Source organism: Vombatus ursinus, unplaced genomic scaffold (assembly GCF_900497805.2).
Source record: "Vombatus ursinus unplaced genomic scaffold, bare-nosed wombat genome assembly UNPS02014158.1, whole genome shotgun sequence".
In the NCBI taxonomy this organism is placed as follows: domain Eukaryota; kingdom Metazoa; phylum Chordata; class Mammalia; order Diprotodontia; family Vombatidae; genus Vombatus; species Vombatus ursinus.
The window spans coordinates 1,068,481-1,095,904 of record NW_020953936.1 but is presented as its reverse complement, the minus strand read 5'-3'; the positions used below and the strand labels follow the sequence as shown (position 1 = coordinate 1,095,904).

The 27,424-nt window shown below is 38.1% G+C and overlaps 1 protein-coding gene across 2 annotated transcripts in view; it reads right to left on the bottom strand.

Annotated features, from left to right (window-relative positions):
- MELK (maternal embryonic leucine zipper kinase) overlaps positions 1-27,424 on the bottom strand; it is a 104,949-nt gene that overhangs the window by 27,438 nt on the left and 50,087 nt on the right. For both annotated transcript variants that reach the window (XM_027859072.1, XM_027859071.1), the window contains 3 exons: positions 23,717-23,809; positions 21,819-21,917; positions 732-800 (listed from right to left, as the gene is read on the bottom strand). In XM_027859072.1, the coding sequence (XP_027714873.1) occupies positions 732-800; positions 21,819-21,917; positions 23,717-23,809 (261 nt within the window). The remainder of the gene's footprint in view (positions 1-731; positions 801-21,818; positions 21,918-23,716; positions 23,810-27,424) is intronic.

Below are 27,424 nucleotides of genomic sequence, written 5' to 3'. Positions count from 1 at the left end.
TAGACATGAGTAAGATTTTTACTTAACCAGAGGAATCCCCAGAATAAGCCAAGGGGAATTTAAAGAGAGGCTTCCAAAACTGTCTTGTGTAAGTCCAGAGCTTTGGTTTGGAGTCACAGATTTTATTTTAGTTGACAAGAAAGAAATTAAGATTCTGAGAAATATCTTATTCACAATCTACTAAATATTTAATTGAATTCTCACAACAATCCTTAAAGATTATCATCTCCACTGTATATTGGGAGAAGGTGAAAGAGATGTTAAATGACTTGCCTAAGGTAGTCAATGCTACAATGGAGGTGAGAACCTAGGTCTCCCTTCTTCCAGCCCAAGTTTCTCTTTATTACACTAAACTATTCCCTCTACTTCACTCCATACAGGGCTATGAGAGGGAAGAGAGGGCTTGGGTCAATTAGAAAGTAGAAAAAAGAACCAGAGATTTTTTTTTTTTAAGTACAGATATAGGTACATATGACAGAGCCATCAAAAACGTAGCATATATAATTAAATTCAATGAAGGAATCCAATGAAGTTTTTTATTTTTTTGTTTTTTAAACGAAGGATGATATGGTAGAAATAAGGAAGGAGTCATTATTTGGAGGTAAGGGAGAAAAGTGTTGATCCCTTAAAGTTCTAATCAAGGAAAAGATTTAATACAACTTAAAAAATTTTCAGAAAAGTAGAAAGTAGTGATTTCACTAGACCAAAAATTACTTAGAAGTAAATTTTACCTGCAGCATTTGTTGAAGAAGTAGAATACTGCCAGAAGACAGCCATTTTGGAATATCATATTTTCCTCGCTAAAGAAAACAGAATTAAAGTAGGTTAGATTTAATTATTCTTGACAGGTTTCCTGATCAATAATATACTGATGTGGTAAAAGTTAACAGAAGTACAGGTGAAGCAATTTTCTAAAATAATATTTTATTTTCCCCAATTACATGTTAAAACAATTTTTAATACTTTTTTTAAGTTTTGGGTTCCAAATTCTATTCTTTCCTCCTTCCCATTCTCCCCTCCCTTCTCCCTGAGACTGCAAGTAATTCGATATAGGTTATCATGTACAATCATGTAAAACATTTCCATGTTAGTCATTTTGTACAAGAAGACTCAAACAAACAAAAGAATGAAAGTGAAAAATACTATGCTTTAGTCTTTATTCAGACAATATCAGTTCTTTCTCTGGAGGCAAATAGTGTGTTTTGTCATGAGTGAAAAGATGACAGTGAAAAGATTAGGTTTATTTGGCTTTGTAATGTATCACATGATTTTTAGATTAAGTTATAAATTTTAGTATTATTTAGTATTATTATAAAATTATATTACTATAATATAAAATTATATTATTAAATTACAAATTTTAGTGTTACTTTTTAAAAAATTTGTAAATCTGTAACACTCATCAATTAATAGTGAAAAAAAATGGCTTAGAAGTAAACTTGATAGCAGAGAAAAATAAGCCAGAATTTTAAAATAATACTGGCTAATCCACAAAGCAGAGCATAATTATCTGCATGAATGTTGACTACAGGGGCATGTGGTGACACAAGAAAACTCCCAAACATAACTTCCTAGAATCCATCTCTCCCTTTTGAGAATGGATGACACTTATTATAGATAAGATATAGGTATGATAGAGAGATAGATAGACAGAAAGAGATAGAGAGATAGAGGAGTGTCAGAGAGAAAGAGTGTGTGTGTGTGTGTGTATTCTATTACACTAAAACATTCTGGCTACCAGTTAAAATCAGAATTTGGAGTCTGCAATTCAGGAAAGAAAGGACAAAATATTAATTCACTGTAGTACAGGAAACAGACCTCTGATTTCAGAAGTGCAGGGAGTTCCCTGTGAGTAAGTTTCCCGAACAAAGGCAGGTCAGCACCTTCTGGGCAACTTACAGTCACAGGGCGTTGCCCAGAGAACTGAGATGTTAAGTAATTTACCTATGGTCACATAACCAGTATGGATCTCTGGGAGACAGAACCTGAGCCCAGGTCTCACCGGTTCTGAAGTCAGCTCTCTATCCAATATGCCATGCTCATTTCATTATAATACCACATTAAATTGTGCACAAGAATAGAATATATCATCTATCCAGCCCCCCTCCTAACTTTTAAAGAGGTAATAAAAAATTTCTCCCATAGCCACTGTGTGGTTACTTGCAGAGTTGACTACTCCATCACATATCAGGTGCCATTTAATCATCTATCAATATGATTGGAAGAACATGCATGTATGTTTAGAGACTCAATCTAACTCTAGATCTAATTCTGGTAGATCACCCAGAGGGGCTCTGGATCTGGGGAACTAGTGTCATCATTTCTGTGACTCATCTTGTCCCAGTCATCTATGGTTCCGGGGTTAGGAAGAAACAAAACAGAACTGAGATAAGGTAAGTAAGCAGGCAAACTGTAACAATTCACAGGGATGGATCCAGGGAAGATCCACAGGGATGGGATGGGACGGTGACTACTACTGGAGCTACCAAGATCCATAAATATGAGAGATATGCTTGTTAATAAAACCAGGTTTAACTAGGTACATATACCTAAAACTTAATAAATATGGTGGTCTTGACTGTGAAGGAGTAATACTCCTCCTATATATTATTAATACCAATTTGTCTCAGAGCAGCAGGGGCGCCACACTTTCAGCAAAGTAGTACCAGCAACAACAATAGTCGCTGGCATTTACATAGGACTGTACATTTTGCCAAGCACTCTTCTCACAACACTGTTATAGAGTGGATGAGGAAAGAGAGGTTCATGGAAGGTAAGTGATTTACCCATAGGCACACTACTAAATAAATAGGAAAGAAGGACTTTGAACCCAGATCTTCTAATCCCACATTCTACGGAGAGAGGGGGAGGGGAAAGGAGCAAAGAGGAGGAGAAGCATGTTAAGGAGTAGTGGTGGAGGGTTGATGAAAAAAATCATTAAGAGCTCAAGGATAGGGTGGTAAAAAAAGAGGAGGGTAGAGAGCCTAAAACAATAAAAGAAATAAGGATCCAGTGCCGGAACACATATTGTGAGTCCATCTTGAATTTCTAATGAATATGCTTAACCCTAAGTATGTAAGCAACCTGATTGTGTAGATATGAGAACCACATGCTTCTAAGGAGCATTTCTGGTTATCAGAGCTACAAAATCAAATTGTTTGCACACTTAGGAGCTTTGAATGATGAGCAAACTTATTAAACGTCCAAGATGGAGTCGCTCATGACCAGAGCATTCCTGTGATATATGTATATTAGGGGTACCAACGCTTTTTCTGAATTGCACAGCTCAAACACAGAATGACGAAGAAGCCTAGAGCTGTTCTGAGCACAAATAAACAAGCAACTCCGTGTGACCCTCTAGTGGATAACTGCTGCACTACAGAATCCCTGACTGTAATCAACCCCAGCCTTCTTTCCAGGTAATGACAGGATATTACTAATCAATCAAAATTAATCAGTAATCACTGAGCACCTACGTATCAGCTCTAGTACTGGGAGGGAGAGGAGCAATTTTTACAAAGCTCGATAAGACAGAGTTCCACCAAGGACCTAAAATCTAGATGTAGGGAAGGGCAAGTAAGACAAGTCCACAAACATATAACATGAGGCAGAGTTTAAGTTTCAGGGAGAAAATTACATCTATTTTGAAGGAGGGAAATGAAGTCAGAAAGGATTCATGAAAACAGTTACATCTGAACTGGACCTTGAAGGGTGGGTAGGATTTTAAAAGAAAGAAACTGCTGGGAGAGTTGGTGTGAGTGGTGACTATTTCAAGAAAAAGAAATAATGTGAGCAAAGTGCTGAGGCAGGAAAACGGTCTGGGTACAAATATCATAGTCTAGTTTAGCTGTATGTAGGTTTTTTGGTCCTGTCCTTTCTTGCATCAAGCTGCCTCTATGCTAGATGTGCCCCTTCCTCCTTCCTTGTAGCTACACAACCTGCCCCTTTTTTCTGGAACCCCCAATACCCAGAAACTTGCATGCTGGAAACTTCCCCGTGTAACCTAATTAGCACCTCTCCGCCTGTAACAAGAGGTAGGAAGATAATCAGACACACCTGATCAAGACCCTCCCTATAAAATACCTGGCCTTCCACATAAAAGAGCAGCCCTGACACAAGCTGAGCCACATCACAAGGGCCACCTCCTCCTGAGTCACTAATCTCCTGAGGTGACATGAAGATCATTTCATCTGAGATCCAGATGCCCTGAGCTGACTAAGCACCACTGAGAACGGGTTCACAGCCCAGGTCAGATTGAAGATTTGACTCTAGAAGGGTTTGTTTCTCTCTTAAACTATTGCCCCAACTTGTAGTTGCTCCAAGGGGAAAAAAAAAAACCTCCTGATAGACTCAGGTGTTACCCAAAAGTGAGCAATAGGGTCCCTAGTTCCTGTTGTAGCATGTAAGATACCAAAAGCATATTACACACAGAAAATACAGGGCACACATCCAGTTGTATTCTCGTCTCAAGTGACTATGATGCATCTGGGTGTCTCAAGTTAGACACTTTTGGTAAGTTAAAATGCACTTGAGATAAAAGCCTATTGCTTTTTCAGCACTAATAGCTGATCTGCATCATCTGTGAAATTATCAAAGTTTCCCAAAAAGGCGGTAGCAACCAAAGTGGAGGCACCAGGCCCTTGGGGACCAAGGCCTCACCTCTAGGGGTTGTGATCAACTAACTGAGAAGATAGGTTACACTTTACTTTCACATAGCCAGGCAATCATGTGGCTTGTTTCCAAAGAAACCACAACTGTTCTTTTTCCCCAACACCTCCCCATTTCTCAGCTTCCCCTCATCTGAACTAGAGGTTGGCCCCTCAGAACCTAACTAGTACCCAGGCACCTACAGGAGCAGCTGTGCTGGTGACAATGGAAAATTCTGAACACCTCCCCACATTATCTTCACCCAGCCCATCAGGTCTCTTCATGGCTATGACAGGTGGCCCTCAGAAGTCAAGTCAAGTCATAATAAATGTTTGCTGACAACTCCAAAGATAGGCTCTGGGATGTGAGGGTAGTGACCTGTAAGATCCCCACCCCTTTTTGTTTGGGGTTGGACAGAATGAGTCACACAGGATGAGCAGGAATAGGTAGGTTGTAACAAAAGTGCAAATCTTAGTACATTATCTTTCCTCCTGTTCTAAATTTCCTTATTTCTGTCAAGGACACCATCATCTTCCCATTTCTTCCATGGTCACAAGGCCGGTGTCATCTTTAATTCCTCACACTCTCTCACCTCACATGTCCAAGTCTTGTCATTTCTACCTCCACATCTCTCCTATACGTCTCCTTCCTTCTCCTCACAGGGCCACTCGCTCAGTTCAGGCCCCCATTACCTCTTCCATAGATTTCTGTAACAGCACCTTACTTGAGTCCCTGCTTCTAGTCTCTCCCTATTCACATCCAAAGTAAACTGGACTCAACACAACAGTTTCACTCCTTGAATCAAGTGGTGCCCTCTTCACTTGCCATGTCCTTCTTAATTTCTATTTTGACTTGAGTTTGGCAATGGACAATCACTAGTCCACAGCAGTAGGAGAGGGACAGACTATACCTATGATTTCATTGCTACAGGCAGGTCCCAAGTGAGGAAACTCTTTCTATCAATGCAGGGCTGCACCTTTTCTGCAATATTTTTTTTAGGGGGAAGGGAGAGAACAGGTCACCCTCTCTATCTCCCAAGGTGGAGGTGCAGCAGCGACTCAGGGTAGGATCCCACTGCTGACCAACAAAAAAGTTCTGACCTGCTTTGAGCTCCCAGGAGCGCTCATCATATTAGTGCTAGACTTAATGCAGATGGCCCGAGGATAAGCACACACCACAATGGCGGCTTTCTGAGACCTAAGAGCTGCCTAGAGCAGAAAGAAGTTAAAAGACTTAGCTATCCTCACACACCCAGTGTGTGACAAAGGCAGGACTAGAACCCAGGTCTTCCTAGCTTCCAGGTTAGTTGGTATTCAATAAAAATGTTTGGAGACCCAATAGCTGGCATCCAGAAAATTCAACCCATAACATGAAGTAAGGCCGTGGCTATCACATGGAAAACCCCGAACTGCAACCACACCTCCAGCTCCCCTGGCATTCTTAGCTTACAGGCAGCTTAGGCACAAGGGTCTTCACTCACAGAACCCCAGCTCTACGGAAACACAAGGCACAGCCTAAAACTAAAGACATGCTAAAGCTGTGGCCCAGCACGGCAAACACGCTAAATACAGGGAAGTCCACATTAGGAATGTCATTGTTCATTTTATATCACTGAGAAAGATGCGGGACTCTCTGAGGGGTACATAATCTTCCCCATTAGTATTAGACTAAGTATATTTTATAATTTTTAAATATCTTACAGAAACCAACACATTCATTTTATTTTAAATTGCAATTCAGAGTTGTTAGAAAGCAACTATACCCTTAAGCTATCTTACTTGACTTTCATTAAATGAGTCATTTAAAGACTTTGCTAATATTTGAGTGCCAAGAACTGCAGTGTATCAATGCTCGTCTCTGAACAGTTATGGTACGTGAATATAGGTGAAGTTAATAAGATTACTACTCAATCTAATTTATTAGTAGTCATGCTACAAATTGCAGTTGAGCTTTTAGGTTAAAAATGCAGAAGATAAACAAAATAAGTCTGCCTCAAACCAGACTTCCATACAGGATGTCAAGTTTTGGTGGGTTTTCAATCAAACCAGGAAGCATTGAGTGAAGTGTTATTCCCAAGTGAGGAATTTTAGCACATTCTAGGCAAGGAAACATACTGCATGCAAGTGATACGACACCTTAATTAGATTCAACCAGCAAACTGTATTACATTGCGACTCGGAACAATAGTTCTCAGCTGAGATTACAATAAATTTCGAAATCTATAATGTGTGAAATTAAATTCCACAATAATGCATAAAAGTCCTAATTTGAATCAATTTTCAACTTGCAAAAACATGAAAACCTAAAAAACAAAATTCAAGATAGCAGAAACAAAGAATATGTAGTATTGGCAAATAATATTGATTAGGAAGGTTATATTTCTTCTGAACACATTCATCTCACTGCACAAAGTTAAAAATGAAAGGCCAAAACAAAATTAACTCAAATTTTTAATGACCAGATGACCAGGATCTACCAAAAACTACTATGTTTTAGGGGGGTCTGTTTGTTCTTTTAAGGCAAAGAATTTGAAATTTGCACATGGATAATAATTTACCATAACTAGACATTACTATCATAGCTGCCATTTTCAAAGACAATTAATATACAAAAGTGGGTGTGTTAGAAGTCAAAAATTAATGCACAAAACATATTTCATTGGCAAAATAGAGGCATAAGAATTTTTTTTTTAAATCTAGATAGGTAGAAAAGCTATTACTAGCCACTATCAGTTAGTAACTACCAAGTTGGTAACTTGGGGGATATCAGTAGACACAGATTCATAGGATTTAGAGCAGAGAGGCATCTAAGAGATCATCTAATCCAAACCCCTCATTTCATAAATAAGGAAACAAACCCAATGAAAAACTGATGAAGTATTTATTATGTGTGCACATTCCACACACTGTGTTAAGTGGTGGCACAGCCCCTGACCTCAAGGAACATACATACATTCTATCAAGAAAGACAAACATATACATATCTACATGTATACACAAAATAGATCTGAGGGTAAGAGTGTGGGGATAGCCCTAGCAGCTGGGGAAAGGGGGCTGGGGGTGGGTTTGATTTAGCCTTTGCAGTTATCCCTGGTTGTTTTGCTTATTGCTATGATATTACAGCAGTTTCCTCTGAAATAGCAAAGAGCTCTTCATCAGGTCTACAAAGCCTTCATGGGACAAAGTACTGAATTTCCTCATATACATTACCATAAGGCTTCAAATCATAGGTTTCACGTAACAGCCACATAAGTATCTACCACAATGCAAAGCAGTGAGTTAGGTCCTAGGGAGATTAAAGACGTGGTTCCTGCCCTCATGAAGATTATAATCTAGAAGATGACCTGAACAATCTATCACAAACAAAATCATAGCCATTCCAATCACTGTATTCTATGATTGAATTATCATCACATGCATTGGAATGACCATAATCACTATATTTAATGATATGGCATATAACCTCAAGCCATCATAGCAACCTGAGTAATTTTTGCTCTGAGAGAGAGGACCACCTCCCCTCCATTCACTTCAAAGATCATACTCCTTTTTACTGAGAATGATCCCTTGATGATATAATATCAGACAGTGGCCTAGAAGTCAAGAAGCCAAGATTCTAGTATGACAAATGCAACCATCGATGCGACCTTGGGCAAAACCTCTAGAGTGATTCTTCAGATCTCTCTCCCTCCCCATCTCCCATCCTACCACTCTTTAGAGCAAGAAGGGGGTAGTACATGGCTCTCAACTACTACTTTTAAATGGTGTTGGTATGCTTGTCCCATTTAAACTGCCTTTCCACTTTCTATTCATGTCTTTTGTAGTGCTCTTCTAATCTCACAAGTGACAAAAGTAAATCATCTGGATTTATTGACTTCATGATCTTTAATCAAAACAATGTCCTTCAATTTTGGTCTTAAACAAAAATGACTTTTCAAGGAACATGTGTTGGAGGGCAACCAGGTCCTTTTGATTTTATTCTAATATGCTAATGGGAACACTTCTCTTCCCTTAATGATATTCTCTTCTCTGTTCATTCAGTTTCCTATCTAAAATATTCCCAATGTTTTCTTCCCTCCTACCCTAACCTCCTCACCAACATTTAACAAAAAGAATCAAGGAAATGCTTCCTCATCAAAATATTACTTTTTCTACTTTGAAATGATCATTAAAACATTCATAATAGCAGCATATTTTATAGGCAAAATATCCTGGGGAGGGTGGGCGGAAAAGCGTCAATACAGGTATGTCTTAAAGAACTGCTTAGACCCATAGCTAGAATTATCAATGCTGTAAACTACTACTGTAAGACACAATATGCTTCAAATCCATGAACATACTATGAAACAAGATTCAAAAATGTTCAATTTCCCCTTATTAGTCATATTGGCCTATAAGTTAAAGCTCAAAAATTAAATATGAATGAACAATATATCCCATTAGCTGCTCTATGTCCTTCCTCATTTTCTACTCCTTTCCTAACTAGAAACATACTAAGCTTTCCATTACCTCTAAAAAACAAAAACAAACCCAAAATCATCCCTCAGACCTGCTATTCCCACCTTCAACCTACCATCCTCACTTTTTCTACCTCTTCACTTCCAAATTTCTAGAAAGAATAATCTATACTTGTTATCACAATTTCTTCACTTTGCTTCTTTCTAAATCTACTGAAATTTCTCTGCATCAATAATTAGTCAATCTCTAAATCCAATAGTTTTTCCTCACTATTGGAAAAACTTAGTTTTCTATATAACACCAAATCATGCAAATTATGTATAGAACATATAAATAAAGCAATTTTATAGCTATTAACTTTCAAAACTCTGGGAGAAAACAAAAAAAAAATGTTGGCAAATGTGCAGAAACAGGCACCCATACTGTTGTTAGAACTGTGAAAGGGTAAACAAATTTTGGAGCAAAATATAGAAATTCACTGCAAGAGCTGTATCTTAAGCATCACATTGCCAGGGTTATATCCTAAATGTATCCCAAAAAAGTGACATTTGTATAAAATATTCATAACTGCTTTACTTGTAATACCAAAAAAATGGAAACAACCTATATGTTCATAAGGACTGGAGAGTAGCTAAATCAACTATGGATATTAATTTGACAAAATATTATAGTGCCAAAAAAAATTATAGATATGAAGCCTATGCAAGGAAATCAGAAATTACCTACATAATGATACAAAATTAGTCAAATGACAGGCATTTATTATGCACCCACTATGCTAAGTACTTGGTATACAAAGAATGAAATAACCCCTACTCACAAGTACATTATATGCAAAATAAGATCACAGCATCATGATATACACATTGACCATAATTATGTACATGTAAAGTAAAACAGGGTCAAATATAGTGGAACTTTAGAAAATGTTGGAAAGGGGCACAGAGCAAATATTTTTCTGATACCTATGAACACGTTTGGTCTTTCTTTGTTATTTGTTAAGGGCTTTACAGAAAACCTCAATCTTTAATCTACCTGTCTTTGTTAATGGTTATTAAGTTTATAATAAATAACAGCTCTGTAATGTAAAGAGTACTAGATTTGGTATTAAAAGGTATCCTTCCATCATTAATTAGCTCTAACTAAAGAATGGCTCCCCATAGGAGGTGGCAACTAAGATAAGCCTTAAAGGGAACTAGGGATACCGAGATGTGAAGGTGAAGAAGGAGGGCATTCTAGGCAAGTGAGATCTGTGCAAAATCATGGAGGAAGGAGGAGATGGAATGCCAAGATTGAGAGACAACAAGTAAGTCAGCTTGAATGAAAAAAGGTAGTAATAATAAATAAGCCTGAAGAGGTAGACTGGAGTCAAACTGTAAGGGGCTCTAAATGCCAAGTGAAGAATGGGTTGGAAAGACTGGAAGCTAATTAGGAGGCTGTTGCAATAGTACAGTCGAGTGGTTAAAGAGGAGACAAATTCAAGACATTTTTTGGAGGTGGAAGAGATTTAATAGTAAACTATGAGGTTGAGGAAGAGTGAAGAAACAACGCCAATGCTCAGGTTGCAAACTCCGGTGACTGAATGGTGGTACCCTCAAAAGAAAAAGGGAAATTTGGAGGACAATAGGTTTAAGGGGAGAAAAGAATGAATTGTTTTGGACACATTGAGTTGGAGATGCAGGACTAAAGAGTGAAATGAGACCTGGATATAGGATATCTATTTATCTCTCTCTGTCTCTGTCTCTTTTGGTGAGGCAATTGGGGTTAAGTAACTTGCCCAGGGTCACACAGCCACTGAGTGTTATATGTCTTGGGCCAGATTTGAATTCAGGTCTTCCTGATTGCAGGGCCAGTGCTCTATCCACTGCACCACCTAACTGCCCCCCATGTTAACCAACTTTTAATCAATCAACAAGCATTTATCAAGTACTTATGACATGCCAAGCACTACACCAAGGAATACAATAAAATCTAAAAACAGTTCCTTGCCCTACAAGAGTTTATGTTCTAAAAGAAATACAAAATTTAAACAAATAGGTACATACTTGATATGTAGATGGGAGGGTACTTCCAAGGGAATTTGAATAGAAGGAGATGTTTCCCATACATGACACTCCATCTCACATCTCCAGGGCTTAGCACAGCCCATCCCTCATGACTGATTGTTCAAATCCCTGGCTTACTTTAAGATCTAACTAAAATGTCATGTACCAAAGGAGGCTTTTCCCAGCCCCACTTCCAAACCCCAAGCTGGTATGGCCTTCCCCTCTAAGACTATTTACTTTTATCTACTTTGTAATTATCTTGAAGTAATGAATTACGTATGGTGGTCCCACCCGTTACAATGGAAGCTCCTTCACACAGTGCGTCACAGAGTAAGCCCTTAATAAATGCTGGCTGATAGACTGGATGGCTGTAATTGTTAATAGTTATTTCTTTAGATCAAACCTAAATATGCCTCTCTACAATTTCTACCCAATCCCCAGAAAAATGTGATTTTGAGAGCCAAGCCTGTCTCACATCTGCAGTCTATATTCCCAGCACTCAGCACAGTGCCCGGCATGGAGCAGACCCTTGGGGCAAGCAGGACAAGTCTAATCTCTTCTCCAAATAACAGCTCATCAAATACTTGAACATGAACTATCATGTCTTACCCAACACCCCAAGTGTTCTCTTCTCCAAGGTAAACATGCCTAGTTCCTTGAACCAATCCTCATACGGTATGATCTCAAGGCACCTTGGTATCCTAATTTCCCTACTCTGGAAAAAAGGAGAAAAGAAAACCAGAAAGACTTCAATGTGATTCAGAACCTTAAACTTCTTAAAGGAAAATTGAAGTAGAAAGGAGCATCAAGACGTTTTCCTCTCATTGCTATTCTAAAGCTCTGCCCACTTCAATGTTTAGAGGACAAATGAAGACACCTCACACTAAAAAAAAAGGGAGAGTGTTAAGTATGGGAAACAGCTGGGCCAGGAATAAGGATCCCATGCAGAGTTCCCTCCTACAAAGCTGGACAGGAGCCAAAAGGGTGCCTCTCTCATCTGTGCCCAAGAGCACGTTCTGCAGAGGTATACAGTTCTGGAAGTCTCTACTCACAAAACAAAGGATGAAAAATAAACTTTTCCCATGCAGTGCTTCTACAGTCATAATATGATTTAATAATGCCTTAGAGACCCCTGTAGTAAAATGCCAGCTATACCAACTAACTGGGATAATTTTAATCACAGGCTTATGATATTTAGAAATGGAAGGGAACTTTAAGGTCCACTACAATACAATTTAGTCGTTTTACAGATTAGGACACCCAGGCCAAGAGGATCTTAAAGTCTAAATTTTTTTTTTTTTTTTTTTTTGGTTAGGCAATTGGGTTTAAGTGACTTGCCCAGGGTCACACAGCTAGTAAGTGTCAAGTGTTTGGTCTGAGGCTGCATTTGAACTCAGGTCCTCCTGACTTCAGGGCCAGTGCTCTATCCACTGTGCCACCTAGCTGCCCCTTAAAGTCTAAATATTTAAAGTTAATAAGTAGAAGAGCTGGAATTTGAACCCAGCTCCTCTGACGTCAAATCAGTGCTCATTCCACTAAAGCACAATGCCTAAAGACATCCATCAGCCTGTCCATTTCCTTGGAATGCCAATGCTTATTATGCAAAGGGAAGAAAAGAAAAAAATGTGTCAGAAGGTTTAAAGTATTGGAATAGCTTTTTGGGACCAATAAACACTTTGCCCATAAGAAACTATACACAGAGAGAGATAAAGAGGATTACCTGATGTTTATGAAACTGCAGTAGCGTCCACATGAAAGGGAAAACTTTCCTGACTCTCAGAAACAATGCTTTGTCCCTCTCCCTTTACTGAGCACAAAGCATAAAAGTGAAGCCAATGATCATAATGCTACTCTTTCCGATATTCTATCCACACAGCAGCTTCTGTTTTTTTGCAAGGCTTAAAATTTGTATCGCCTGGAATCAGACATTACAGAAGTAGCTATGGAGGTCACCAATTCTTTGAGGAAGTCTCCAGTCCCTGCTGCTGTTTCTCTAGAGGAATTGAAAGGGATTAAGGGACTTGGTTGCCTCTGGAACACTACCAGATGTCAAGAGTCTGTCCTCCACCCTACCTCTACCCCCTTTTCAAGAATCAAGAAGCCAGGCACAGAGGGATTTAACAAAGAAACAGTAGCAGATGTTGCCGCTGCTATCCCTACAGCTTCCCAGCTGTGAGGAAGTTGAGCTCCCCAGCTTTACTGACACTATTCCAACTCTGGCTTCTCCCACGTTTTGTAGCTTTAATTTGCATTAACTGCATTAATTTCAAATCTCACTGTAATGACTGAGAAACCAATAAGGCAAGTGAAAGACCTAAGGTTAGGATCTTAGGACCACGTGTTAACTGAGCAGGAGGTCAGCAGGCTGCAAATCTAACCATCTGGGTCTGCCACCTCTCATGCTACCTTTCTGCTTCCTGAGAACAGGATTTTTCTAACTCAAATCTTCCCTGCCATAACCAAATGTGAAACTGGGGCCTGGCCTAGCAAAAGTAATAGGAATACAGACAGAGCCAGAGCAAGCACAGAAAGAGAACAAAGGGAATGATTCACTCTGCTTCAAATTCCATCTTTTCCAGAAAGAATAAAACACAAATACACTAACACAGACATTGATACCAGAGGCATTACTAATGCACCAGCCTTAGATGAAGCTCTGCACTCCATGTTACAATCCTATGCCCAGGGTAATTGCCCTGCTTGCTTGATCCTTTTATGCTACCAGAAAGGATCTTTCTCCCTTCTAAATCTTGCTGGTTTTCTGGCTTGAGTATGAAGAGAATCACAGATGTTTAGATAACACCTTCTCATTTAACAGATGAAGAAACTGTGTTCAAGGTCAATTACTATAATCTACTACCAATTAGTAGTAGAACCAGGACTCTTTACTCCCTACCTTTACTCCCTATGCCCATACTTCATTTTTTTCTCTTTAACTATCATACGGGCATACCTTAAAGATATTGCAGGTTCAGTTCCAGATCACTACAATAAAGTGAGTCACAGAATTTTTTGTTTCACAGTGCATATAAAAGTTATGTTTATACTATACTGTAGCCTATTAAGTGTGCAATAGTATTATGTCTAAAAAAAAACCAATGTATATACCTCAATTTAAAAATACTTTTGCTAACAAATGCTAACCATCATCTAAACCTTCAGCGGGTCATAATCTTTTTGCTGGTGGAAGGTCTTGCCTCAATAATGATGGCTGCTGATTGATCAGGGTGGCAGTTTCTGAAGGCTGGGGTGGCAGCGAAAATTTCTTAAAGTAAATGAAGTTTGCCACATTGATTGACCCTTCCACGAAAGATTTTCACTGTAGTATTCAATGCTGTTTAATAGCATTTTACCCACAGAAGAACTTCTTTCAAAATTGAAGTCAATCCTCTCAAATGCAGCTGCTGCTTTTTCAACTAAGTTTATGTCTTATCCATCAATACTGTTATGTCTCAGAGAATACGGAGGCCCAAGGAGATGGAGACGGACTGGGGAATGGTAAGTCAGTGGAACAGTCAGAACACACATAATATTTATCAATTCATGGTGCCCAAAATAATTACAATAGTAACATCAAAAATCACTAACCACATATCACCAAAACAAATATTATAATAATAATGAAAAAACTTGAAATTTTGTGAGAATTACCAAAATATGAGACAAACATGATGTCAGCACATGCTGTTAGAAAAAAGGCGCCAGTAGACTTGTTAAATTCAGGGTTGCCACAAACCTTCCATTTGTTTTAAAAAAAAAAAAAAACCTCAATATCTGTGAAGTGCAATAAAGCAAAAAAAAAAAAGCACAATAAAATGAGGTACGCCTGTACTTCAAAGGATCAATCATCTCATTAGCACTCCTTCCACCAGTACTGATTTCAGCCCATCTACATCATGAGAATTTTGTTCATATGCTCCCATAATAAAACCTCTGTAGAGAATCTACCTAATATGCTAAAGGCCTTCTAGATCTCTTAGGTCTTTTAGTATTTCCTGGGGACCTGTGGAACAATCAGGCTGTCCATCTGTGATTCCTCCCTCTAATTATATGGTAAGTCACACTATTTTTCTGAGCACATCTAAGAATACAACAACCTTTTCAAAAATTACATTATCTAAATAAGAATTGATATAAAGAAATCACCAAGGAAATTTATGATCTTAATGACACCTAGGAGCTAATAATAATAATTTTTAATGGCGATCACTTTGACTTGATCACTTTCATGATCTAAAAACTTGATATTCTACTTTCTTATCATAACCTATTATCCCATCTTTACATGTCTTACCTCTCCTATTCTTCATCGTCACAAAAATCTTTCAGCTCCTTAGTAACCTCTGCTTCTCATTCACTTTCATCCTTTCCCAGTATCTACCCTATAATTAACTGGTTCAATTCCACATTTTCCTCAACTTTCAAATCCTTTACTGCCCCTCACCAACTCCATCTTATTGCAGCTTATGATTTTTTAAGAAACACTATCCACTTTTTCTGCACCTTTGCATATGGTGAAATGAACTGACCACATCTCCCACATCAACTGGACCGTCATTGAAACAAGACAACCCTTTTATGCATCCCTAAATGATACTCTTTCTCCCCAAAAAGATTGCTTGAAACCTTTATCCCCTCAAATCTTCCCAAACACTCCTCCCTCACCCTCTTAGTCGAGAATCTGTCCCATACTTTATACAATAAAGGAGCCAAAAGAATTTAGAAAACAGCTTAACTATTAAACACTTGGAACCCCTGGTTAAGCAAAAGGATCTGGAAGCCAAGGGAAACATCCAATTAGAATATAAAATTATTTTTATTTCTTATAAAGGATTGTGAAAGATTATAAACAGTATCACCTCACAAGAAGCAATAGAGGTAAAGACAAGTTTCCAGAAAGTTTGGCAAGATTATTAAAGTTCATTCCAAAAGCATCCAGAAAAGTTGCCCAAGCACAAAATTCCAATCCAAGAACTAAAGCTGAAAATTGGAATAAACAGAATCAAACATCAAACAATGAAAAAATGAGTCAAGAGAAGTCTAAGAGACAAAACCCAGAAAAGATTAAACTGACAACAACTATAAGGGCCTCGGGGGGGGAAAAAAGGTTGAACATAAGAACAAGAGCTACTTGATGATATGAATCAAGATACAAAAAAATAAAATGGCAAATGAAATGAGAGTTCTATGTGAAAAATTGAAAGAACAAACAGCTTAGAACAGAAGGTGGGAAAATCTTATACAAGTGGATTCTCTGAACAATAGAAGAATAAACAGAAAGCAATAAGAAATACCTGAATATAATCAAAAGATTGAAAAAAATTTCTTATGTGAAATATCTACTACAAAAACAACACAAAAAAAAGTCAAGGAAAGAGAATTTAAGAATCACCTGACCCCCACAAAGACATGACCAAACAAAACACCTAGACACAAAAAAGTAACAAAAGAAAATTCACCAGATTTAGAATCAGAGACTGAAGTGAAAACAGAAAGAATCAGGCAATGACCTCTTGAAAAACAGTCCAAAGTGAAAACAATGTCACTGCCAAAATCCAAAGCTAACAGATTGCTCCTATGAAACATATGTGATCCTAATACCTAAAATACAAAGATAGAAAGCACAGAAATAAAGTTACAGAGCAATTAATCCTTAATAAATGTCAAAAATATTGAATAAAATATTAGCAAAAAAGGTATATATTAAAAACGAGTATACACTATGACCAGGTTTGATTTGTACCATGAATGCAAGTTTGGTTAATATTAGCAAAACTACAAATATAACACATGATATTAATCCCCAAACAATAAAAATCAATAGATGTAGAAAAGCCTTTTGACAAGATACAACGCAGCTTCATGTTAAAAATAACTAAAATAAGTGGTCCCTTTTAGTACAATAAATAATATCTATTAAAAAAAAGAAGATTATAAAGGCAGGAGGGACTAAGTTATGAAGGACTTTGAATGTCAAATGCAGCATTATGCATTTGATCCTGGAGGCAAAGGAGAGCCACTGGAGTTCACTGAATGGGGAAGTAACATGGCAGGACATGTGCTTTAGGAAAATCACTTTGGTGGCTGAATGGAGGATGGAATGAAGTGGGGAAGAGACTTCAGGCAGGCCAATCCACCAGCAGGCTATTGCAGTAGCCTAGGTGTGAGGTGATGAGGGGAAGAAAGGGGGGTGTGTGTGTGTGTGTGCGTGTGTGTCTGTGTTGGGGGGAGAGCACAGGTTAAAGCTTAGGGGGAAAGACAACGAGTTCTGTTTTGGATATGCTGAGTTTAAGGTGTCTACTGGAAGTCCAGTTTGAAATGTCTGAATGGCAGCCAGAGAAGCAAAATTTGAGGCCAGCTGAGTTTTGGATAAGATAAGCAGATCTGAGAATCATTAGCACAGAGATGGTAATTAAATCCATGGGAGTGAATGACCACCAAGTGAAGTGGTATAAAGGGAGAAGAGAGCCCAGGACAGAACTCTGAAGGGCATCTACGGTTAGAAGGTGCGATCTAGAAGAGGATCCAGCAAAGGAGACAGAGAAGAAGTCAGATAAGTAAGACGAAAACTAGAAGAAAGGGATGTCTCAAAAACCTACAGGGAAGAGAGTATTAAGGAAGAGAGGAAGTCAACAGCATCAAAGGCTGCTGAGGGAGAATGAGGAATGAGAAAAGGACATTGGAATTAGCAACTAAGAGATCACTGGTAACTTTGGAGAGAGTAGTTTCATTGGAATGATGAGGTCAGAAGCCAGATTGTAAGGTGTTAAGAAGAGAGTGAAAGGAGAGAAAGTGGAGACACCTATTATAGATGGCCTTTTTGAGGAGGTTAGCTACAAAGAGCAGAAGAAATATAGGATGGTAGTGAGGATGAAAGGTTCAAGTGAGGGTTTTTTCAGGAGAGGAGGAGACATGAGTAAGCAATGAGACACTAGAGAGGGAGAAATTGAAAATAAGTGAGAGTAGGATGACAGAGGGAGCAATCTGTTGGAAGAGATGGGATGGAATGGGGTCCCTTTAACAAGTAGAGAGGTTAGCCTTGGTAAGGAATAAGGCCACATCATTTTGTGAGATGGGGTGAAGGAAAGAGTGAATGTACCACCTGAAAGCACCTGAGTGATAGCGGATGAGGAAGAGGGGAGAAAAGGGGGGAAAAAAAGGAGTTCGTGATGAATGAATGGCCTCAATTTTTTCTATGAAACACAAGGCAAGGTTCTCAGCTGAGGGTAGGAGGAGCCAAAAAAGGTTTGAGGCAGGATGAAAAAATTTAGAAAAGTTTAAATGGGATGCTAAGTTGATAAGGGAGGTTTAATAGGACTACCTAATAGCATCGAGGGTTCATTTGAAGTTCCCCAGAAATCCATAAAATTAGTAAAATGGAGGGGGAAAAAAATGAAAATTGTTAGAGAGGCAAACAGAGGAAACGCTAATGCACTGTTGGTGGACTATGGATTGATCCAACTCCTCTTGAAAGCAATTTGGATCTATAACCAAAATATCACTAAATTGTGCTTATGCTTTGGCCAAGCAATACCACAACTTTGGTTTATACTCCATAGACATCAAAGAAAAATAGAAAGATTTCATATTCATAAAAACATTTAGAGTAGCACTTTTTTTGCAGCAAAGTTCTGGAAATAAAGCGAGCACATATTATTTGGAAATGGCCAAACAAATTATGGTACATAAACATGTGGAACATCAGTGTTCTGTAAGAAATGATAAACCTAGGAGTATTCGTATGAACTGATTCAGAATGAAAGGAGTAGAACCAGAAAAATGATTTACACAATGACTACAACATTGTAGAGGAAAACAAGCAAAGTCTTAAAAACTCTGATTAATGTAATTAGCAATTACGACCCCAACAATCTGATGATGAAGCAGAACTCTGCATGGCTAATACAGGGGTCTTTTTCCAATGGAAGGTTTTTATTTTTTTCTAGGGGATGAATGCCTTGGGAAGAAGCTTACATGGAAGAAGTGGAAGAAAGGTACTAACAATGATATTAACAAAAAGAAAAGAATGCCAGTGAATCAGCAAAAATACACAGAGGGAAGCAGAGAGATGTTTAAGGGGGGAATGTGTATAAGCAAGAAAGTACTGGAACTGCCATGTTACATTTGAAACATAAAAAATAAATCACGTGCATGATGGAGATGTGGATGGCACATACAATCCTCTTTTTCTGTTCTTGGTGTGGAGAAAGGTTTTAGATGGTCTGTTAAATTAATAATAATAAGTAAAAAAAATTAAATAACAATAAAAGCAGATACAAGGATTATCTGACAGTATAAGCAAAATTTTGCACATACAGGTAGTCTTTCGTCACTTTACCACAAGAAAAAGGAAAGACACTTGTTCTCCAAGATCAAAACTGGTGAATTCAATTACTCAGAATTTGGCTTCCTTTTGGTGTTCTTTTCCTTTAAAGTAACTGAGGTCAATGTCTATGCTATTCTCCCGGTTCTGCTTATTTCATTTTACATCAGTTCATACAAGTCTTCCCTTGTTTCTCTAAATTCTTTATTTTCATCATTTATTTCACATACTCATATGTTTTACTCAATCATGCCCCAACTGGTGGACACCCATTTTGTTTTGAGTTCTTTACTACCAAAAAACAAGCATATCACATCTCTATAGTAACACATCTGACTGAAAAGTGAAAAATACACAAGATTCCATTGTACTTATTTTATGTTGATTTTTTTTTAGGTATTTGATTCGGTGGAGCAAAACGCTACCTTATCGGCTCTCACTCCAAAAGGTGAAGTCTCCTATGTACACATTAAAATCATGTAAGATTCCATTAAAACTGTAATAGAGATAACTGTTTTCAGCAATCCCCTGATTAATATCCATAAAACAAGTAGAAACATGTTTGACAAAAGTATTTGCCACCATTTTGGAGGTCAATGTAAAGTCTAAATTGAATCAAGTTCCTCTGGATGGTGGGATCTTCTAGATACTCCTATTTGCAGAAGAGCTGTGCTGACAGCATCAAGTGCAGGCACTTTCTAAATGAGATCCCTTTTCCCTCAAGAGTTAGAAGTAACTATCCACACAAGAAAACAACAAACAAGTAAAGAATGCCAACTGTCCAAACTAGGAAATGCATTTGGATCAACAATGTATAGAGCTGATACATGATTGTGGGTGTGTGCATGTGTGTGTGGAAGGGGGTAACATAGGCGTGTACATATGTATATATAACTATAAAAATATATAAAATATATACGTATGTGTATATACATATGTATGTGTGTATGTATATATGTATACACACATATATGTGTGTGTTCTATATCTTGGGACAGTCATTGCAGATGGACAATGAATTAGTTCCAGAATTGAACAGGAAAAAGAGAGCAAGATGGATTACATTTAGGAAATGTACCCTATTTTTAAATGGCTTTATCTTCTCAATATCAACATCCTAGATTTGTGGAATTGATGAATTCACTGAAGTTATAGAATGCCATAATCTCTGAGGAATTAAAAATTACTCAAAAGGCAATGGGGAGTGCCTATCAAAATATCTGTATAACTTTTTCTGGTAACAAAGAACCACAAACAAAGTAGATGCTCATCAACTAAATAAAATGTAATACATTCATGGAAGGAAATATTACTATGTTTTATTAAAAAAAAAAAAAACAATGAACATGGGGCAGCTAGGTGGCACAGTGGATGGAGCACCGGCTCTGGAGTCAAGAGGACCTGAGTTTAAATCCAGCCTCAGACACTTGACACTTACTAGCTGTGTGACCCTGGGCAAGTCACTTGACCCCACTGCCCAGCCAACAAAAAATAAACAAACAAACAATGAATGTGATAAATACAGAGAAGCCTGGAAACACTTAAATGAACTGATGCAAAGTGAAGCAGAGCAAGGAAAACAATATCCACGATGATTACAACAACATAAACCGAGGTCACAACAGAAAACAAATATTGCAAAATTACAACAAATAAGCATAGGTCCGAAGAAGAGACATGAAAAGACCCCTCTCCCAACTCCGTTACAGAAGTGGGGAAAGGGAGGGTCAATTGCATATATTGTCAGATTTTTTTCAATGTATTAATTGACTTTTTGAATTTTTTTTCTTCTTTCTAGTCTTTAAAAAAAAATTCTTCATTCTAAGGAATTTGGTACTCTGGAAGGAAAAAGGAAGAGGGATATGGAGGAAATCTAGGTGATATAAAAATAAAAGATATCAATATAAATATATTTTTAAACTAGTGAAAAAAGAGAAATGGAGAAGCACAGGACAAGTAGCATAAAGGCTATTATTAAAGCGACATATGACTGAAAAAAGAGATTGTTAAGCCAGTATGTATGGAAAGGAAGGGATAAACGATGGAAAGTCCATATAGCCCACTGGTACATGTACAGCAACAAGAGAGCTTGAGGAAGATCCCTAGCATGCTGGTGGAATATCTGTCTACTGAAGATTTGCGGAAGGACATGGACAAGAGTCACGGAGGACAAGAAGGCATACAAGGATTGCATCTGTTCCATCAGAGTGTACCCATGTGGATGAGATCACAGATCCCTCAAAGTGTACACAATCTACCAGATATACCACTTTCCACTTGCGCTCAATGCCAAACAATTGCCTAAAATGCAAAATATTCATTTAAATTTCACCATATAATACTTACAGTGATCTTCTTATATAAAGCCATGACATTATCATCATCAAACGGTAGAAATCCACATAGTAGTGCATATAAGAGAATTCCCATGCTCCAAACATCTGCCTAAGGGAGAAAACACCCAAACTGCATTAAAGACAAATTTTAGACTAATAATAAGTCTTCTTATGTACCATAAAATAATTTCTTACTCACTGAAGTGTTTGGATAATGGGAAGGATAAAGGAGTTGGGACTATGAAGTTCAAGCAAATTCCTACGTCTTGTAGGCTTCAGACAACATAAAAGTCTCTACTCCGTCAAAAGCATGTTAGAAAAATCAAACAAGGCTTAAATATGTACTACTGTTAATCTGAGATGATCCTAATAAGTATAGGACCAGTTTCAAATTAATACCTGGGGAGATAGTATAACAAATCATTAGCAATCATCTAGAAAACTATAACATAAACCTACAAGCCATTTTCTTTTTCAGCAAAAGCAGCAATTAGGCAGTCTAGACTTAGAGCTGGAAGATCATTGAGATGATTATTTCAAATCTCTCATTTTTTAGATGAAGAAACTGAGGCCTTAAGAGTCTAAGAGTCAGATTTTTAAACAATGTTAAATTCAGGAAATAGTATCTAATAGCAAAAGAATAAGTAAAAAAACATTTATTAAGCACTTACTATATGTCAGGCACAAGGGATACAAATACAAGCAAGCAAACTAATCACTGCCCTCAAGGAGTTTACAATCTAATGGAGGAAATAATACATATAAGAGGGTGGTATCCAAGGAGGGGTGTTTTGAACAAAGCTATCACAGGGAAATATGACTGCAGATATAGGACAATAGACTGACCCAGCCAAAAGATGGTCTTTAAATCCATATAGTGTAAAAATGTCTGCAGATTCACATAAGGATCTTTAAAAACAATTTACTCTGGCCTTGGAGTCAGGAGGAGCTGAGTTCAAATACGACCTCAGACACTTGACACTTACTAGCTTTGTGACCCTGGGCAGGTCACTTAACCCCAAATGCCCCACCAAAAAGGAAAAACAAACAAACAAACAATTTAGCTCTAAGTGTAATCTACAAACACAAAAAAGTAAACACATAAAAATAAACCTTAAAAAAAGCCTAGTGTTAGATAAACACAAAGACCACTACTACTGGGATAAGAATTCATCATTGATAAAAACTGTTGGGAATCCTAGAAAGCAGTCTGGCAGAAATTAGGTTTAGACCAATACCTCACAGCTGATGCCAAGGCAAGCTCCAAAAAGGACATGTGACCTAGATATAAAAGGTCACATCCAAATAAATTAGAGAAAAAAGAAATTGATTATCCATCAGATCTATGAATGACAACTCAACATCTGTTTATAAAGTCAATGTGCCCTTAGATACTAAGGACACAAAAAACAAACCAGTCCTTGGACTTTGTAGTTTACTGGGAGAGCTTACATTATTACTAGCTCCTTTCTTCTATAATAGGCCAACTTGTAAAATAGCTACAATATCACATTTGTCATTGAACTTTCAAAGTTTTCTCTCCACTATCTTCCTCCCATGTTAAAAAAAAAAACAAACATAATAATGAAGCTGGTTTCTTCATATACAGGAAGGACAATAACCCAGTGTCATTACAACGAACATTCTGAACTTTACCCCCTGTGGTGGTAATGATCTGTTTACATACTGTTGGCCAATCTTCCTTTGTAAATACTTAATAGCAGCCATTTATAAAACAGATGGAAAGGCCATGGCCATAGAGCAGTCCTTCTCTCTGCTCTGAGCTAAGTAGCTCATAGAGGGTCTGTGTCCTCTTGGCATCCTGCTGCAGCCTGCTTAGCTAACCCAACCCAAGATAGTGCATTAACCTTTAACACAAAAACATCTGCGAAAAGAATACGTAGATACCTCTGATCCAATATAGGATTTGCCTTGAATTAGTTCAGGGGCTGCATAAGCCGGACTCCCACAACATGTCTGTAGGTGGTAATCCTTGTTACCCTGCAGAAGAGACAGAATATTGAATATAAAGGATTCAACAGACAGTAGAAATTAGAATACACTGTAAACTAGGGGGCATGAAAAGGAAGAAAAAAGTCAGGCTTCTGCTTCATGACAAGTGCATCCTAACTGGACAGATGCCTCTTAGTCCCATGACTAAGAGGAATCACAGAAATTATGCCACTTTGACACACTCAGTTAAAGTGGTTCTTCCTGGTTTATAAAGGGAAGGGCACAGAGTTAAAGTAACTTTCTAGGGTCTCAATAAACAGAAACCTCACTGCTTCAAAAAGCTTTCCAACCTCAGGCTAGCACTAGACTAGAAACCAGGAAACCTGAGATCAAACCTCTCCTCTGCCACTACCTGTGCATACTTGGACAAGCCATCTGCCTCAGCCTCAGTTCCTTAATTTGTAAAATGAAAAGGCTGCACAACATCAGAGGTGTCAAACAGAAGACCAACTTTTCACATTCAGGCCACTTCTACAGTAGCAATGACCAAGTTATCTATATTAAGAAGGTAGGAAAGCTATGAAAGGCAAGCATCTGGGAGCTTACAACCTCAGAGATGTATTTAGTCATCCTTAAGGTTCAGATAATCCAGGCATGCAGGAAAATTAGTATTAAACCATCCAAGGGATGGTTGTGGTTCATTATTTAAAATCAAACTTAAATATAACAATTTTCAAAGTGAACACACGTTGAACTACAAACAGTCTTAGGAGAGTATATACAGAATATACCAAAGTCTTCCAGAGATCAGCTATTTGATAGGCTTGCTATACATAAGTCACTGCTAAGGTAAATGTTGGTTTTGAATACTAAGAATTTCAGTCTTATTTGACAACAAGATGAGATTTAAGTAACTCAGAAGAAAAAGGTCAATTTTAGTGATCATTACATTTTAATACTGTACGTTGTAAGACATGCTTCACTCATCATTATCAGCAGGTTGGCCACACCAACTTAAATACTTAGAAACATTAATGGATCCATTATCTCAACCATAGAGACTAAAACACATCCATACCTCATTTTGTGCAATTCTTGCCCATCTCATTCTAAAATCCTCTTCCACAGGCTCTACCCATCTAGATTTCATAATTTCCTCTAGACCTCATAACAGTATATGGGTTGATTATGTAGTATAGCACCTGGGCTCTCCATCTCTTAACCCTTACTGTTGCTTGATAGCCAGCTCACCTCCTGTAAATCATGTTTACTGCATGACATCTTTCATGTCACATTTTGCAGTCACCCTGCATGCTAATAGACAATAAAATAATGTTTGTTCAATTGAATCGCTGAAAATAAACTATAGTCTACTTACATGGGTCTCTCTCCACTGCCCTTTCAGTCATCTGTGATGGCACTGCATACGTGATTTCTGAACATTTAATATCTCCAGCAAAATACTGGTATTAAAAAAAAGCTTTTTTAGCCTAAAATAACATGCCAGACCCTGAGCTCCAATAGTATAGCATTCGAGAACTCGTCACTTGAGACCCCACTGAGGCACGCAAATACAAGCGCAAAATGACCTAAGTCTTGTGCATAGCTAAAGTCTGCAGAAAATTCTAAGACGTGTACGGTTTTTACAAACATTATTTTAAATTTTAGAATTCTGTCCAGCAACAAACAAATTGCTATACTTCTAAGGAGAGCACTCTACATTTCTACTGACATATTTGCTGAACTCTTACTCATGGAGTGAACAAGCCAGCCTCGCTGAAGCAGCAAGGCATTCTGGGGAGAGACAGGAGTCTGCATGTGCTGGACAGGTCCAGCCACCACCATCTCCCCTCAGACCCTCATGGAGCAGCCCAGGACCCTGAACCCAAGAGCCTTAGGAACAACAAAGCCTCCAGCCCAGGCCCCACAGTCACCATCCTGGGAAGCAGCCCCTGTGGGGCTGCAGCCCCAGCCACTGAAGGAAAGTACTACTACCAGGAAAGAAAGCTATCACCAAAGACCTTACACTGACACATGGTTCAACATCAGACACTTGTGATTTTAACAGTGAAAGTGGTATGAAAATAGAGTCATTACCATCTGCTTTGCTACTGCCCCTTAAGCACCATGAGACCTTTCCATCTGACTTGTAGCTGAAAACTTCCATTTGTGTTATGGCCCCCATTAGGATGTGAGCTTCTTGAGAACAGGGACTGTTTTACTTTTCTCTTTGTATCTCTAGTTCTTAACACAATGCTCTACATATAGAGGTGATTAATAAATGTTTCATTCACTTATTCAAATCAAACAGACAATGTAAGTTGCAGCTAAACATAAGAAAAGCTGGTTCTTTCTGAAGATGAAAATAAAGGAGCTGATTTCATTACATGCCCAAAGGTAACAAGAAACATTGTTTTATGGGATCCTCGTTCTTCTGCTCTGCTTATCTTATGGTATCAGTGATTAATATAAGCAAAAAAAGCACCATAGGTCAATGTCTATTGTAAAATATAAAGTGGCAAACTTCTACTAAAGAACCTGAGAACATGGGCAGGGCAGGGGCGGCAGGGAGAAGCATCAGCTTGAGAAGTAGAGAACCTAGGTTCAAATTTTGCATCAGATGCTTTTTACCTGTGTGACCTTAGGCAGGTCACTTACCCTCCCTGTGCCTCAGTTTCCTCCTCTGTAAAATAAGGGGATGGGGCTAGATGGTCTCTGACATCCCTTCTATCTCAAGATCTATGATACTGTGAGGCCATTCAATATAAACCTCAGCATTTGATAGACACAGGGTAGGAAATGGAAAAAAGAGGTGGGAAAAAATTTGAGAACTAACAAAAAGGAAAGAGAATAAAATCATGCACATTACTCAAACTTCATTCCTAAATATTGTGAATCTTTTCTTTAAGAAGAGAGTCGGAGAGGCAGCTAGGTGGCGCAATGGCTAAAGCATCGGCCTTGGAGTCGGGAGGACCTGAGTTCAAAACCAGCATCAGACACTTGCCACTTACTAGCTGTGTGACCCTGGGCAAGCCACTTAACCCTGACCGCCTCAGAAAAAAAAAAAAGAGTTGGAAAGCATTCACCATGACAAACACTAAATATCACGAAAAAGGAAATGGACCAAATACTGATAGCAAACTAGTTACTTAGTGGGAAATGGGTCATTATCAGCTGTTTGCACACAATCAGGTCATCAACTGATTAGTTATCAAAGATCAAAACTGTCACCACCAAATGAGGAAAATAAAGGTGAGAAAACATTTTGTATAATAACAACAGTTCTAAATTGATCTATTTAAATAAGCTGTTGCCTGTGGAAAACTGTAACTAGATAAAATTAAAGCCTGACCATGATTATCACCATTATTTAGAGATGCTTTACTAACTCGAAACAAGCACTATGATTTGATGACCAAAAATACCCAGAAACCACCTCAGCCAGCAAACGCTAACCTCTTAACCGAGTAAAGAAACATGAGGGCCAAAGGCTATACTATTTAAAATACAAGATGATTTGTAAAACATGACAGAAAATGGCAGAAGAATACGGTCAGTATTGCCTCACAAAATAAGATCTAATAGAGGGGAAAAAATAATCCTACAGAAAGCTTACACAATGTGTTCTGAGCTAAATCTGCCCCAGGAATGTTTATACACAAA